General features: G+C 50.4%; 1 protein-coding gene across 10 annotated transcripts in view; it reads right to left on the bottom strand.

The window, feature by feature from the left end:
* The window catches only part of ACACB (acetyl-CoA carboxylase beta), a 2,338,068-nt gene that overhangs the window by 1,444,522 nt on the left and 875,966 nt on the right, over positions 1-17,580 (bottom strand). For all 10 annotated transcript variants that reach the window (XM_078667379.1, XM_078667377.1, XM_078667383.1 and 7 more), the window contains 2 exons: positions 11,163-11,244; positions 5,454-5,599 (listed from right to left, as the gene is read on the bottom strand). In XM_078667379.1, the coding sequence (XP_078523505.1) occupies positions 5,454-5,599; positions 11,163-11,244 (228 nt within the window). The remainder of the gene's footprint in view (positions 1-5,453; positions 5,600-11,162; positions 11,245-17,580) is intronic.

The following is a 17,580-nucleotide window of genomic DNA, read 5'->3' on the forward strand; positions in this document are numbered from 1 at the left end:
CAGCGACCGTGTCTCACAGGGTGTGGGTGTAGCGGCCCAAGAGACACGCGGTATTGACAGACCGCAGTCCCAAACTCAGGGATGAGAACACTTTCTTCCCGAACTGTTCGTAGCTCTTGGATTCCCGATCGGGCGGGGCCGTCGGGAATACGGTCTGGGAAGTGGAGGCTTGGATAACCAGGCTCTTGGGGGTGGGATGGGAGGACAAAAAGCAAGGGTCGCCCGGAGCCGGGCGGTAGCGTCCGGCCACGTTCCTATCCACAGGCGGACCTGTGGCGGGCTTGGACCAAGTGCCCACAAGAACGTCACATAAGGCTTCATTAAAGGGCAGCAGAGGCTCACTGGAGCTTGCCTGCGGTTTAAGAACCTCAGTGAGGAGGTTAGTCCTCACGGCCGCGACGGGGAGCTCAAGACCTAAGGCCTTGGCTGCCCTCGTCAACACTGTAAGCAGCCCCCTCCTCCGTAGCCACGGTGGGAGGGGAGACAAATCCAGTGTCTGGCGAGGTGTCAATACCACTGGCCTCCCCAAGCTCATATGTCCAGTCCTCTTGAGACTGGCACTCCTGTGCCAGAGGGTCCTCAGACCCCTCCCAATCACCTCTGTCACCAGTCTCCTGTAACTCAGGGTCAACAGACTGGACCTCCTCATGGAAATAAAAATCTCCAAAGGCCGTCGGAAGCGGCGCCCAGCGGCGCCGTTCCGGCGCCAGAGTCGGACCGAAGGGAAGATTGGGGACGGCGTCCACAATGGGCGCCGGGGGCGACACCCTCGGGGCCGGTGAGGTCGTGAGGTCAACCGGTGACGACCCGGATCCGGAAGCGGATCCGGTGAGGTCCTGCGGCGCCGGGACCGAAGTCGCCGGCGGCGCCAGGGCCGAAGCACCCGGCGGCGTCAGTGCCGAAGCGCCCGACCCGCTAGGGCCTCCAGCCGGGACCGCTGGGCCCAAAGGCGGCGCGGGGCCCGGCTGAGGAGGGAGGGACCTCATGGCGATGAGGTACCGCTCGACCTCCTCCGGCGTCGCGCCGTGCCCAGGGACCCGAAGGTGTGGGGCAGGCGGCGACGCTTGCGACTCTCTCGGAGCCGCGTGGGCGGTGTCACCCGAACTCCCGGCCGCATCGTGCGAGCGTCGGGGTGGGTCGGAGGAGCGATGATGCCTCTCCGACCTCTCATGCCTCTTACCTGAGGACTTGGATTCCGACGACCGATGTCCACTCCCGGAGCTGCGGGGACTCCGACCCTGCGACCGGTCCCTCGACCTCCCGTGGGACCGGGACCTGGAATTGCGCGGGGCCAACTGCCGGAGCTCGAGCAGCTTGCGGGACCGCTCCCGCCTAGCCTTCAACATCAGGGCCCGGCAGTCGGAGCAGGTGCGGTCGTCGTGGTCGAGGCCTAAGAACTTCAGGCACCGGCGATGGGGGTCCGTGACCGACATCAGTCGGTCGCACTTCGATCAGAGCTTGAACCCGGGCATCCCTACCGGCACCGATAGAGTCGAAGACTCAAAGAAAGAAATGATCAAAAAGATCAAAAAGTTTAGTCAAAAAATGACTAGGGGTAGAGCTTCTCCGGATCTGCGCTAGCTGGCGCGGAAAAAAGAAGAACTGACGTCAGCGCGCATGGGCGGCGTCTAAGTACTCCGACGACGTCATTCCGGCGCTAACGACGCCGACGACGGACGCGGAGCCGCGGACGACGCCTACCGACACGCAGGGGTATTGCTACACAAAAAATTCCGGATCCAGTCTGACGCCTGGGAATATTCTAAGGTAAGGAATCTATCACTAACGTGTCTCTTTCAGATGAATAATTTACTTATCTTTGATAGGGCTTTTTTTGGTTGAAATTCAAAGGGTATTCCTCATGTTTTCTTCCTCCTGAGGTGCCAGACTGGATCCGGAAACTCTTGCAATAGCTCATGCATGTTGGCTAGTGGTACCATTAGCATTCAAAGCAACGCATTTTGCCTCCAGACATGATGACACAGAGCTGCATGTAGGTGCCACTCCTGATCAATGTTGTGATTTTATTCATTAATCTTTTCCATCAGGCTGAGCGTAATTGGCAAGTTCAAGATAGTGAGAGTGCAAATCTTAGTTGGAACCACATTAACTCTGCAGATGGGGAAGAGAGCCAGGAGTGAGGAATCTTTGGCAATAAAGAGAATCCCTCGGAAAGAATGTTACCGAACAAAAGTAAAAAATTTCTTGAGGATACATCTAATCACACATTCCTCGGCTTGTGAATCAATGCTAAAGCATGGTTATTTATGCAAGGTGGATCTGAGGAGTGGACTTTATGCCTGATCCTTACTGCATGTTGCAGTATACATGCCATTCACGTTGTTTATTACCACCTGGACCAACCTAACCTTGATGAATGGAAGAAAGGCCTTGAGGGCCAGACAGATGGTGCGGATCCAAAAAAGTGATGGGATAGTGCTGCTCAATGGGATACCAGAAGGCTCTAATTTTCAGATAGCCCAGTTGACAGTCCTGTCCTAGAGTGGACACATCAATCATTGCTGATACTTCTGTAAGAGGAGAGGAAAATGGCCTGCCTAACTTCAGGTTGCTCTCCGTGTTCCACCACAGAAAGTCCCAGTCTGCGTGCACTGGGCTCTCAGACCGTCCAGAGTTTTCTTCTTGGCCAGTGAGTAGCAGATGGTAATGCAGAGGAAAATGCATCTTAACAGGGCCGTCTTCTGCACAGCCTTCTTTTTCTTTGCTACAGAAAAACTCCAAACTGTTGATTTTACACTCTTTGGTCCTTGGTATGATCAATGTAAAAGCAAAAAGACCTTTTGGAGTCAAGCCGGTGGAGCCCCTTCTCCTCTTTCAAGGTGTGTAAGGGGGAGCAAGGAATGCCGGCAGAATGATGGATTGCCCAAAATGAAACTGAGTAGCGAATTTTGGCAATTATACTGCTCGAGTCCTCAGCACTAACTTGTCTGGTAATAAGGTGGTTTAGGCCAGAAGTAGTTAACGTGCCTGAAGGTTACTCAAACAGTGAGCTGATTTAATTGCAATCTACTACTGAAGACGCCCTCCACCACATAGGGAAGTAGTTGGCACACCTGAGCTAACAGACATCGCCTGCTTAGTTTGCCCACTCTAGTATTAGGGCCAGGTGGTTAGCAATTAGGAAAATGTCTGGATGTTCCACCTCCAGTGGCGCAGAGGATTCTGACACAGGACCCAGGAACCCACTCTGACCTGTCAGCTGCAATACCACATGGCAGTGGTATTGTCCATAACAGCCTCCACCAGCCTCCCCTGGATGGACGGCAGAAAGGCCTTTAGAGCCAGATGAATGCTCCACAACTCCTGCATTCTGATGTGGAGCTGGTCCTATGGCAGAGACCAGAGTCCCCTGATTTCCACCTTCCTCCGATGACCTCCCCATCCCAGCAAAAATGCATCTGTCACCACTGTAATTTCCAAGTGTGCAAGGGAGAAGGGCCTGCAGATGTACCAACTGTGTTTCAGTGGTCATCACTGCAGCATTAGAGCCACCTCCTCCGAGACCTGGATGGCTTGGGTCAGAATGCCTTGATGCTGGACCACCTGAAGTTTAGAATCCAGTGCAGCTCCCACATATGCAATATGGTGTAGCTTACGAGGACAATAACGTCGGCTAAGGGGCCAGGAAGCCTTGATGCTGTCCCCACTGTGATCCATGAATGTACTGGACTTGTTGCAGGGGAGAGAATCCTTTGGTTCTATTGTCTCCAGGATTGCTCTAATGAATAGAATTCTCTGCAAAGGAGTCAAGTGGGACTTCAGCTCGTTGATAGTCAACCCCAGCAATGACAAACAGGTTTGTAGTTGTCCGGAGGTGGTCCATGACTGACTGTTTTGAGCCCGCATTCAATAGCCAGTCATCAGGGTACAAGATAACCAATATCCCAGACCTCCGAAAGATGGGCAGTGGGCAAAGTCATCACTCTAATGAACACCCAAGTGGTGCTGGTGAGGCTGAAAGGAAGCCAGCACAGCAAAGTGGAAATGCTCCTGGCCTGCCTTGCACCATAGATAATGTATGTGGACTGCAGAACAGGTTTATGGAAATACTTCCCCTCCACGGCTAAGGAGATCGTCCAGTCACCAGGGCTCAAAGCAGAAAACATCTAGGCTCGCATGAGCATTTTGAATTTGTCCTTCTGCAGGAAGGCATTCAGAGGCTGAAGATCCAAAATAGGGCGGGAGCGCCTCGCCTTTCTTCTTGATGAGAAAATAGTAAAAATAACAACCCGCTCTTCTTTCTGAGTCTCAAACGCTCTCTATGGCACCTTTGGAGAGCACCAGCCACATATATTGTGACAGAATGGACAGGTGTACAGCGGAAATCTGCTCTGGTGTGGGAGGAACATTGGGAGGGGTAGAAAGATAAGGTAGGCTGTGCCATTTTGAACTAATTGCAAGACCTATCTGTCTGACATGATGGATCTTCAAACTGGGAGGAAAGTTGGAATCCTACCCCCTACCGGTTGGGCATGCACCACTAAGGGCTAACTAAAGCAAATTAGTGACTATTGTAAAAGGGAAAAGAGGAATTTGAGGACCGATATCCCTGCTAGCCTGCATTCTGCCTGCCAAACCAATGACCATAGCCTTGAAAGGACAGGGGTTCCCAAGGTTCACCGGGAGTGCCAGCAAGATTTCACTGGCCATGTTCTCAGAGAACAAGTGTGTAACAAGCCAGCAAACCAACAGCATTCATGGATCACAATTGTAGAGTGGTGAAAGAAAACATGTGCTTGCCAAACACCTCAATTCTCTTGGATCCTCTGCCCAGAGGAATGGTTAGAAATGAGTTTGGATTCTCCTTACTGGTAGAGGCCCGCACTAGAAGGCTCTCTGGAGTGGGATGCTTGGTGAGAAAACCCAGCTTGTCTGTGATGTCTGGCCACCTCCCTATTCACACGCTGGCAGGAACAAGGCTTCAACAAAGTAGCCATCAAAGTACCAGGGAAAGCATTGTTAAAGAGGAAGCAAGGGCTTAGAAACAGCTGCCCCAGGCTGTAACACATCCGACTCACCAGTGCAAACCACTCTTTCCACTGATGGTCCAAATGAGTCAGGCCCACTAGCGTTCTGTAAATCAATGTATAAGTCATCAGTATTGAACCAGACATCCCCATCACCATCAACCCCTTGCCATAAATCTCTTTATTCCCACTTTACACTTTCATGCTACGTCAGTTTTTGTTCTCCAAATGAAATAACAAGTGATAGACAATCCTAATAAACATATTCAGAACGTACGTGTGGATCAAACACATGTGAACAGAACGTATAAACCTTTTGAAACCAATGCCATGCTTTCACAAGAGCTCATATAAAATGGTTAAGAAACCACTCTCTTTTAACACACTTTGATGAGCTAACTTTCATACTGAAAGTAAATGTTTTTTTTGTCACAAAACACTCAACAAGGATGATTTTAAACTTACCTTTCAATTTCTTCTTTCATATAGGTGGTGTAACTGTTTCCATCATAGGAAAGCAACAGACCACCATCACTCAACCTATGTACATCAACCTCAATATGAGAATCATTCATAATGATGACATATGTGGTCAGGGACTGTCGTGCAACCTGTAGAAATACAAGTGTTTTGCCTTCATTAAAGAAAACATATGTAAACCTTATTGATAACTTTCATTTTTTCTATCTTGAGCATGAGAAGATTTGAAACTACAAATTTGACAAATACAGGGATTAACCTTAGAATTTGTAGAAGAAAGGTGTGTGCAGTTTGAGCACACACTCTTTAAAAGAAATATCTGCCGCCATTTTTCAAATAAACTGGTATTTATTTCAGTTTAAGGCCCCAAGTTGAGAATAGTCTAGAAGTAGGGTCTTTCTTTCACTAGAAAAAAACCTAAAAGCTTGAAATTAAGTAAGGTGTTTTAGTGCTATTAAACACAGGGAATGGTTTGCAAGTTTTAAATCAGCCCCTTATTCAGATGGATACTTCTAAACACAGATTCCTTGCCTTCTGAATATTCCCCAGGCATCAGATGGGATTCAGAAATGTTTAGAGCAGTACTCCTGTATGCCAGTAGGTGGCCTTGTGCAGCTCCACGCTGACAGTGAGAATGCCACCTGCGGGAAGTGTTCAAGATGTTACGAATCTGCAAGTAGACGTACAAATCAGAAGGGACCTTGATCTATAGTCCATGGAATTCTCTTTACATAGTGCACGTTCGCTGAGGCATTTTGGCGCTTCAAACCCAAGACCGACTATGACTGAAATGGAAGAAGTAAGCTAAAACAAGTTTTCAAAGCTCTCCTAAAAGATTACAGTTTAGCAGCAACAACAGAGCTCTGTTCCTAAATTTTTAGGTACACAACTTAGGCATAGGGAGATAAAGAGCATGGGCTGGAAGTAAAGTCATCTTTGTACAATGTAAAGACATTGCATTGGCTAAGAACTCCAAAGAAAGTTGACGTTAATACACTCCCTTATGAATAATGGTCATAGGCTTGGAAAGAATCCTATTTTTCACTAGAGGCCAGTAAAGCTGGTGCAAGAAATGAGAGATGAGAGCTCTTTTAGGAATGTAGACATCTAATGCATCATTTTATTTTCTACAAATTGCATTTGATGAGGAAGGGCATTTGGAATAGCCAAGTAAAAACATTCTCATCACCCATCCTTGACTGAATCAAGACATTTATTATTGTAAGATGGTGAACTAGCTCAATGACCGGTAGTACAAATTTTAGATGCCAAAAATAGAGTTTCGCTTCATGGTTTACCTGCAATTTCAGCTAGAATCTGGCATCAATCATAATACCTAAATTATGAACCCCTTAAGATGGTGTGGTACTTGAGCCTGTGGTTTCCAGGCATGAAAGAGGAATTGGAAATGCTGTTAAATGGAAGATACTGCGTTGGTGGATACCAAAAGCACATCCATGTTGTCAGAATTCAGTTTCATGCAATTGACTGACATAATGCTTAGAAAGTTGGCCAGGGTGGATGGACCATTGAACAAAGTTTGACAACTTGACAATCACTTGAGTGTTGTTTGTATATATTTTCAGCACCAGTCCAAGCAGTGGTATTAAGAGTCTTGTGTTCAAATTTAACTTTTGCACACTATTTAATGAAATGGAGAAAAGGTAATGGCAGGGGTCCGGCTAGAACTAAATGTTGCTGTGAAATGTTTTGTTAAAAAGATATCTTATAAAAAATGTGGTAGGTTTTGGTTTTCAAAGAGGAAAAGGGGCTGTATAGGTGATGTCTTGCAGAGAGCCAACCACCATGGGGCTATAAAGCAGTAATCACGTTGTTCATTGGTGTTTTATCATACCTACAGGACACTTGTTTTGATTTTAAATCATTTTGAGCAATTCTGACATTTCACACAACCGTATACTTTGCAGGTTTTCTGTCTATTATATTCCTAGAAGTATGTGAACTAGTGTAGAACATGGAGAGTGCCTTTAACAGTGTCGACAGTCTTACAGCACTGGTCAGATTCTCATACTAGATTATTGTTTTTTGAGGTAAGACAGAAGAAAAACTGAACATAAAGGCCAAACTTCCTACACTTTAAAGCCAATAGTTTAAACAATAATGCAACATTGATGGTTTTATTTCACTTGTTACTCCCTGACAGGCAAATAAAAGGAAAGCAGCAATTGAGGATAAGAGTTGCAGCAGCAGAGATAGGTGCAGAGAAAGCATTGCAGACACAAGTGTAGGGTTGAGAAAATGTCACAGGAAGGGGGGACAAACTGCCAGAAAACAGTGATAGTGACTGATAATGAGAATAGCTATAATGGCTTTAGCTACATTTACCACATGGCTGGTACCCTTTATCAGTGAATGTTCAATTTACACAATGGTCCCCATAACTTTCTGTAATGTGCAACACAAAATCACTCTTTCAAGATGGCATGATATGTCAAGCATCCTGTAAATTCCAGTCATACAGCCAGTTTCTTGTAATACTTCACTCCAATTGTTTTCACGGATATTCTAGTTTCAGCTCAAGAAATTGAGGAAAATGGCCTAAATCAGGCAGAAGTCAATTTGAAGAGAAAGAGGCGAGAATCATTAAACATTTTGTATAGGTGGATAAAACATATGCCTAACAAATGAGCAACTTTCTGGTCGTTAGGTCTAAGAAATAAACACAATAAAAGAAAAGCTTTCAATGTTGACCAGTGTGGAATAATTTTAGAGAAAAAATACTTTAAAATGTAATTCAATACTGTACAACCTTGGGTCTTTCCATAAAAAAGTAAATGCCTAATGAAACAGACAACCTCAAAACAAGCATTGGAAATGCAATAGGTCTCGCATTAGGAAAGTTTGAGCGACTGGTATTGTAAATGACACTTTTTTTTATTTATGTGTTGGTTTTGAAAATAGCAAATTTAATAGCTTTGTCAGTTACAATGTCAATAGTTTTAACTTTCGCAAATGTGACACCTATAGCATTGTTGTATTTACGTGACTTACATGTATTGATATTACAAATAACAATGGCTTTTAATTTTGTAAATAATTAATACTTAAAAAAAAAATTGTAATTTATAATGGCAATAGCTTAAACGTTTGTAAATAAATTTTGTGAAGATTATGTTCAGTGTATTTTATTGTGACGAAAATCCAAGTACATTGTATTTGCACCTACACACACACACACACAGAGCCACACACACACACATATATAGATGTGGTGGTGGTGGATCTGGGGAATATGGTGGTGGTGGATGTGGTGGTGGTGGTGATGGTGGTGGATGTGGTGGTGGTGGATGTGGTGGAAGTGGTGGTGGATGTGGTGGAAGTGGTGGTGGATGTGGTGGATGTGGTGGTGGTGGATGTGGTGGTGGTAGTGATGGTGGTGGGTGTGGTGGATGAGGTGGTGGATGTGGTGGTGGATGCAGTGGTGGTGGTGCATGCGGTAGTGGTGGAAGTGGTGGTGGATGTGTTGGATGTGGTGGTGGATGTGGTGGTGGATGTGGTGGTAATGGGTGTGGTGGATGTGGTGGTGGATGTGGTGGTAATGGGTGTGGTGGATGTGGTGGTAATGGGTGTGGTGGATGTGGTGGTGGTGGATGTGGTGGTGGTGCATGTGGTGGATGTGGTGGTGGTGGATGTGGTGGATGTGGTGGTGGTGGACGTGGTGGATGTGGTGGTGGATGTGGTGGTGGATGTGGATGTGGTGGTGGATGTGGTGGTGGATGTGGTGGTGGATGTGGTGGTGGTGGATGCGGTGGTGGTGGTGGATGCGGTGGTGGTGGAAGTGGTGGTGGATGTGTTGGATGTGGTGGTGGATGTGGTGGTGGATGTGGTGGATGTGGTGGTGGATGTGGTGGATGTGGTGGTGGATGCGGTGGATGTGGTGGTGGTGGATGCGGTTGTGGTGGTGGATGTGGTGGTGGATGTTGCGGTGGATGGGGCGGTGGATGGGGCGGTGGATGTCATGGTGGATGTGGAGGTGATGGTGGATGTGGTGGTGGATGTGGTGGTGGATGCTGTGGATGTGGCGGTGGATGTGGTGGTGAATGCGGTGGATGTGGTGGTGGTGGATGCGATGGATGTGGTGATGGTGGATGCGGTGGTGGTGGTGGATGGGGTGGTGGTGGTGGATGGGGTGGTGGATGTCATGGTGGTGGGTGTGGTGGATGTGGCGGTGGTTGTGGCGGTGGTTGTGGCGGTGGTTGTGGCGGTGGTTGTGGCGGTGGCGGTGGCGGTGGCGGTGGATGTGGCGGTGGATGTGGCGGTGGATGTGGCGGTGGATGTGGCGGTGGATGTGGCGGTGGATGTGGCGGTGGATGTGGTGGTGGATGTGGTGGTGGATGTGGTGGTGGATGTGGTGGTGGATGTGGTGGTGGATGTGGTGGTGGTTGTGGTGGTGGTGGATGTGGTGGATCATTGAGGTCTATTTTGCATCAATGTATAAAAGTTTCTAAATAACTACACAATAATGTGAAAAGGTGGCGCATAATTTGTTTCATTCACAATGTACCATATAATTTGCTTTTCAAAGCCACATAATAGCGCTGTCGGATAATTCGGCCCGGAGTTGCAGCATTTTGTCAGTCTCCTCCCCACCCTGCGGGTCATCAATGACATCGTTCAGTACCGGGATCTGGACGAAAACAACTGACAGTGATTGAGGGGAGACGGGGGGCAGCATGTGGCCAATTTGTTCAAAAGAGAAGAAAGGGTAAGCTAGAGCAGTGCAGGGTGCGCAGAGTATACGTGCTGGAGAGAGACTCAGTGCTCAAGGTGCTGGTCGGGGTGAGGGGGGCTGGAGATGTGGTGACAGAGGGGAAAGGGTGGGTGAAGGAGCGCGAGCTAGTGCTGGAGAGAGTGGCAGGAGGGGGAATAGAGGTGTTGGAAATGTGGAAGAGAGAAAAAACAGCAAGCTACTCCTGGATGACGGGCGTGGGAGGGGGCGTGCTGGAGGATGGGGGGAGGTAATCGAAGAACAGGGCGAGAGAAAAAAAATCAAAGTAAGTGCAAAAAAATTGAGAGGAGAAAATACCATTACCGGAGAAAGGAAAGGCTACAGTCTGAACCCGTGCTCAAGGGGGGTGGGGAGGGGGTCAGTGGTGAAGGGGAAAGGGAGATTGAAGTCGGTCGGGGAGGGTGAGAGATAGGCGGGAGCAAGATCGACGGCGGAGTCGGGTTCAACGTTACAGCTGGTTGTGGGCAGAGAATGGAGAGTGCGTCCGGGCAGGGGGATCGGTAGCAAGGGCTGAGGAGCAAGAGGGGTGAGAACCAGCGGTGAGGGGCAGAGTGATCCAGTGCTGGCAGATGAAACAAGACGGAGGGCATTGCTGTGGGGAGGGGGGGGGGGGAGTAGAAATGAGACACGGCGGGGGGGGCGGAGCGGGGAGAGCGGCATGAGGGTGTGAAGCAGCAGGGGCCTTTGAAGTGAAGCTAAGCTTCACTTCAAAGGTGTGGGAGGAGTGCTGCTGGTGATTGACTGGCGATTTGATGATGTGCACGCGCATTTTAGGTCAAAGCGCACGGGCACAGCATCAAATCGCCAGTCTAGGTAAAGCTTATTTAAGCCCCTATATATCTCGCTCCCGCTCAATGCGCATGCGCATTGAGATAGGTCGCTCGACCTAAAAAGGACTTAACCTACATTAACCAAGTTTCAAAAACAAAAGAACACAGACATACCTTAAGAGTATACTTCACACCTTCAAAAATAAGCTCCACATCAACAATGTTTAGAAGAGTATCCGCCGGTAAAACCTGCCCTCTGAAAGACAAAAACAATTAAAAATTTACATATAACAACAACATGGTTTCGGTGTGCCTGCTAGTTCCATTTATGTATTCTTTATTTACTAAACATGTAAATGTTGCATTTTACCCAAAACAATTAATCAGGTGTTACAGTTAAAGCTAGTTGAAGAGGCTAGACTAGGTAGTGGTTTGCTAGCTACAGAAATGAAATTCATGTCACCAATAAGTGAGGGGGGCAGCAACATCTAAATTACTCCAAGGAAATATAAGGACAGAATTTGGAGCAGTAATAGACAGCTATATCCTACATGAAGTAGAAGGATCAGAATGGGGAGCAAAATGGATGGGGCAGCTTCCTTACCAAACTATGTGCTTCTGGTGAAACATGGTGGACTGAATACTGACCTTGGGAAAGAGATGAAGCATAATGAACCTGCCTACTCACAGTATAGAATGACAACTAAGTATATGATATAACACATGGGCAAGCAAATATATTCAAAATGTACTTCTTTCAGAAGCCTAAAGATTCAAAAGAATATTTTACTTTCAAAAACGTCACGTTTGGGGGGCATGGCTAGCAGCCGATCATGGCGGCAGCTTAAGGGACAAGCTCCGCGGCTGAAGCAGTCTCTTCATCGATCCGACACACAATCCGTCATTTCCACAAGCCCTTCAGGCGGGTACCGGAACCCAGGACCGGGCGGGGAGCGCTGCGGCAAGCGGCGACAAGATCCGACGTCTGCTGCCCGAGATTCGCTGGGGCCGCGGATCGGCCTTTCACTGTCTCCTGAGCCGGGACCTCTCCTGGTTGTGGACCCAGCAGGAAGTGTGAGCTGGCCCGGGGACCAAGACCGGAAGTGCCCGCGAGGTGCTGGAGCCGGTGACTGGCAGAGAACTGACCGTTCGGAGGTGAGGACCCGTGCGGACCAGAGGAGCGGTACATGGGGAGGCGCTCTCTGGCGCTCTGACCGTCTTTGAGGGAGCTATTAGAGGCACCGGGACCTGGGGAGCCGGGGACAGAGAGGACGTCCGCCATCTTCTGCCTTGAGGGAGTGGGTGAGCGCCCCGCGCTACATGACCGCCTCTGGCCCTCCGGACTGCTCCGTTAAGGCCTGATCACTGCAGGGTTGGACTGGAAAGGGGTCCTCACCACTCCACGCATCCTGGGGCGTAGGGGCACGAGAAGCGCGACACTTCACGGCATGGCGGGGAGAGGCGCTAAGGGTGGTTCCACGCAGACCCGCATTGAGCGCTATGCCTCCGACAAGCACGCCGTCTCCCCCATGGGGAAGGAGCAAGGTGGAAAGTCACCCGACACAGGCAAGAAAGCGACTTTGGACGATGTCATGCTCGCCCTGGCCCAGCTACAAACTACCGTAGGCGCCATTTCCACGGACGTCTCCCTCCTAAGGGCAGACCTCCACAAGATGTCGGACAAAGTGAAGGACATGGAGGTGGTTACCAAGTCTCTTGTGGAGGACGTTTCGGAACTTCAGCGGGAAATGGGAAAGATGGCGCAGGACAATAGAACGCTCCGGGAGAAGCTGGATGAGCAAGAGGGACGCTCAAGGCGCAACAACATCCACCTTATAGGTGTGCCGGAGACGGAAGGTATACAGGCCGTGGATCTTTTTGTGGAGAACCTGATAACGGAGGAACTTAAGCCGAAGGGACTGTCAAAATTCTTTTCAGTGGAGAGGGCACATCGGGTCCCGGGAGGTCAGCCAAAACCAGGGGCTTCCCCACGACCTATAGTGGCACGTTTGTTCAATTTCCGAGACCGGGACGCGGTCTTGCAGGCGGCCAGAACCTCCCCTCCTCTGAAGCTTCAAAACGCTACCATCGCCATCTTCCCCGACTACACTGCGGAGGTCGCCCGTAGGCGGCGAACATTCTTTGAAGTGAAGAAAGAACTGAGATCTAGGGAACTGCCATATTCGATGCTCTTTCCTGCGAGACTACGGGTGGTGGCGGAGAACAAAACGTGGTTCTTCGACAACCCTGAATCCGTGCTGGAGTGGCTGGAGGGATGGAGACCGGGACAGAACCAACGACGGCCGAATCGTCCAAAGAAAGACCGAGCTGGAGAACACCGCCAGGACTCCCGGGCCTCGGGAGGTGGACCGGACACCGGTGATTCTGTAGGTACTGTAGGTGCTGAGGGTGGCAGGGAAGAAATCGAGGAGCACTGACCATCTGTCAATCATTTTGCACCGGTGAACTTATTGCTACGCAAGCGCTTTCCGCCATTGGACACTGGGTGAAGGGCCTCCGAGGGTGTGACTGAGAGACTGCCGGCGACGGAGAGTCCCTCACCCCAACGCGCAAGTACACTGGTTTGGGTTGGGGAGATGCACTCTGCTCAGTTGGGGGGGCGGGCAGTTCCGAGTCCGTGCAGCAGGTGGGGGGTGGACCGGGAGTTGGGTAAGTTTGAGGCATGGGTCTTTTTGGTCCTGCAGGTTCTTGTTATAAGCACACATAGGTCTATGGACATGTTTCCCGCAACTGAGGCATTCTGGTCTAGTAGGGACACTGGGAGTGTGATATATTGGCCATGGTCCCGCCGGCCTTGCACTGGCCTCCACGGGCCGCCTCACCGGCGGGGGGGTCCGGGGGATGTTCACTGTTCTTCTTATGGCTGAAATAGATAGGCGCACCACACCGAACCCGTTGCTTGTCATGTCATGGAACATCAGAGGTCTAGGAGATAGGATTAAGAGGGGATTGGTGCTGCAGGGGATTAGAAGACAGGGACCTGCTCTCATTCTCCTGCAGGAAACACACTTGACTGGGGCGGCCACGAAGGCCCTGGATAGGAGAGGCTACCACATGATAGTACACGCTGAATTTACTTCGGGGTCCCGCGGCACGGGTATCCTGCAGAAAAAATCATCCCAATTTATTGTAAAGTCCACAGCAACCGATACTCATGGCCGCTTTGCTGCAGTTCATGGTCAGTGGGAGGGTAAACTGATAAACGTAGTTTCTGTGTACATACCGCCAGCGCTGCACTCTGAGGCACTGCCATATCTGGGGAACTTTTTACTGACACTCCCTGACGGGGACCTCCTCGTGGGAGGGGACTTTAACATGGCACTCACGGACACCTTGGACCGATTCCCCGCGCGCGCGCACACAGAAGGGCCTAGCAGGCTACAGACCTATTTGGATGCTCAGGGGTTGGTGGACATCTGGCGCACGCTACACCCTAACCAGCGACAATATTCATACTATTCGGCCACACACAACAGCCTTTCAAGGATAGATTATTTCTTTACATTGTCCAACGGGCATCTCACAGTAGGCGAGGCGACTATTCAACCACGGGGCATATCGGATCACTCACCACTCACCTTGACAATCACCACCACGCACACGAAACAACATAGGGTGTTCCCGATCTTCCCTGGCTATCTTAAAATTCCCCGAATCACTAAAGACCTGAAGAAGGCTACGCGGCTCTACTTTGAGGAAAACCGTTCCTCGGTGGACTCTCCCTCTACGTTATGGGAAGCGTACAAGACCGTCTTTAGGGGCCAGGCCATTGCCGTGATTGCGAACCATAAAAAGGCACACAGACGCGAGGCCCTTGACTTAGAGTTGGGCCTTGAGAGGGCCAATACCGCTCATACGGCGAACCCCTCGGAGGACACGCTCCATGAGCTCCAGGTCCATCAGCGCCGCCTCACTGACCACTTGAGGAGGATTACGGTGTCGGACATTGCGGCTACGCAACACAGGGTCTACGATATCGGAGACAAAGCCAGCAAACTTCTGGCGTGGTTAGATAAGAGGCAGGGGGGGGGAAGAAACATCCTTCAACTTACTGACCCGCGTGGTACCGTTCATACGCGCCCAGACGAGATCGTGGAAGTCCTTGCGGACTATTTTGAAGGGGTGTACACTCCTGAGACTGTGGTGGGGGGAGGACGAGGTCAGGATTGCCCTCGAAAACACCCCCCTGCGGGAGTTGACGGCGGAGACGTCGAAAGACATAGATGCGCCACTGACGATAGAAGAGGTCCAGCTGGCTATAGGCGCCCTTCACCCGGGTAGGGCAATGGGCCCCAACGGGATCCCCATTGAATGGTTTAAAACTGAGTCCGAGTTCCTGAGCACGCCCCTACTTCACATGTACGAAGAATCTAGAGTGAAGGGTAGGCTGCCACCGGATCAACGGATGGCGTCCATCGTTGCCATACCGAAACCAGGTAAACCCCCCGGCGATTGCTCGTCATACAGACCTATTTCCTTGCTGAACCCAGAGGCCAAGGTTATTGCTAAGGTATTGGCGAGCAGGCTCCTGCCGTGCCTACCTCAACTGATTCACCCAGACCAATCCGGCTTCATGCCCCATCGGAGTACTGCTTTGAATCTCCGCAGGGTACATGGGGTGGTGGCACGCATCCCTCTGCTACAACGCCCGGCCGCGATCCTATCACTGGACGCCAAGATGGCGTTCGACATGGTGGAGTGGAACTATCTTTTTGCGGTGCTCGCGCGCATGGGTTTTGGCCCGGTGTTTATCTCCTGGATACGCATGCTATACAGGGACCCCATGGCAAGAGTGGTGGCGAATGGCCACACTTCCAGGATTATTTCTCTGGGCCGTGGCACTAGGCAGGGGTGTCCGCTTTCGCCCCTCCTTTTCGCTTTGGTTTTGGAACCGTTGGCAGTTACGATTCGCACCACACAACTCCTGAAAGGTATTCAGTGGGCTCCGCACTGGGAAGATAGAGTGTCCCTCTACGCAGACGATATGCTCATTTACCTCACAGTCCTGGGGGAAGGGCTTCCTAACCTCCTGGCCCTCTGTACTGCACATGGACGGATCTCGGGTTACACCATCAACTGGGCGAAGTCCATAATTTTTGAGCTGAGGGGACCGCTCCCGCCGCTCCCGGACTCCTGTCCGCTAGCTCTGGCGCACACGTCCTTTAAGTATCTGGGGATTCATATCACCCGGGATGAGGCGGAGTTCACACGACTGAACTTGCAGCCTCCTTTAATCCGCCTCCGTGGTGATGTACAGTATTGGAAAGAACTCCCCCTGACGTTACTAGGAAGAGCAGCGCTCTTCAAAATGATGGCCCTGCCACGCTTCCTATATGTCCTCGAAAATGCTCCATATTTGGTGCCAGATAGCTTCCTCCAGAAAATAACGGCGCAGATCTCAGGCCTGCTCTGGGGCAGCCAGCCAGCTAGGATCGCTCACACAAAATTGAACAGGGGCTGGTACGACGGTGGCATTGCGCTACCCAACATACAACTATACTACTGGGCGGCCCAGCTGAAAATTCTTAACCAGTGGATACACGCCCCGCAGGAGGACCCGGCGTTTAGGGCAGACAGGGAACAATTGGGAACGAACAGTCTGTTGACCCCACTGTACCACCGTGGTGTCGCGGCGAAGCTGACGGGGCCTACGAAACACACAGTGCGTCTCTGGTACAAGGCACAGGCGAAGTTGAAATGGGACGGGATCATCACTGAACTTACCCCTTTATGGGACGCGAAGGCGTTGGGCCACTTGCGGCGCTATAAGGGCTTTGAACAGTGGGATAATATCGGCATTTCGACAGTGGGGGATATGTGGGAGGGGGATGGTGTAATATCATTTGCAACCCTACAGGAACAATATGAGTTGAGGGAAACAGAACTCTACAGGTACATTCAGATCAGACATGCACTGCGAGCGGCGATCCCGCCTGACACATCCCCACCTGAATCCTCCCCCCTGGAAGACCGTTTGCTCACGGACTACTTGCAGGAGGGGGCGACTTCGATAACATACCGTAAATTACTCAACAACATGCCTGACCCGCTGGGGAGACTGAAGGACAAGTGGGTGTTGGAGGTGGGGGATCTGGACGAAACTGAATGGAACACAGCATTGGCGTCCCCGCGCGAAGCAGGCATTTCTTCTAAATTCCGCCTTGTACAGTTAAAAATCCTACACCGGATTTACTACACTCGCACGACACTGCACAAGTTGCACAGGGCTGAGCATCCTTATTGCCTTAGGGGCTGCGGGGCAGAAGGTTCGTTTCTACATACGATCTGGAGCTGTCCGCGGCTGGTTAGTTACTGGCAAAGAGTGTTGCGCACCATGGCCCAGGCACTACATACCACCCTTGCTCTGGACCCGCGGTTGTGCCTGCTGAATGTCTGGGGGCTGACTGACCTCACCTTTTATGCAAGAACATGGGTGACGGTGGGGTTGGTGACGGCAAAACGAGACATAGCGCAGAAATGGGGATCGGCTGACCTGCCCACGCTGGCCCAGTGGATCAGAAACATGGATATGCTCATGCTGACTGAGAGGGCAGTGTATAAGCTGAGGAGT

Source organism: Lissotriton helveticus, chromosome 11, assembly GCF_964261635.1.
Source record: "Lissotriton helveticus chromosome 11, aLisHel1.1, whole genome shotgun sequence".
NCBI classification, from domain to species: domain Eukaryota; kingdom Metazoa; phylum Chordata; class Amphibia; order Caudata; family Salamandridae; genus Lissotriton; species Lissotriton helveticus.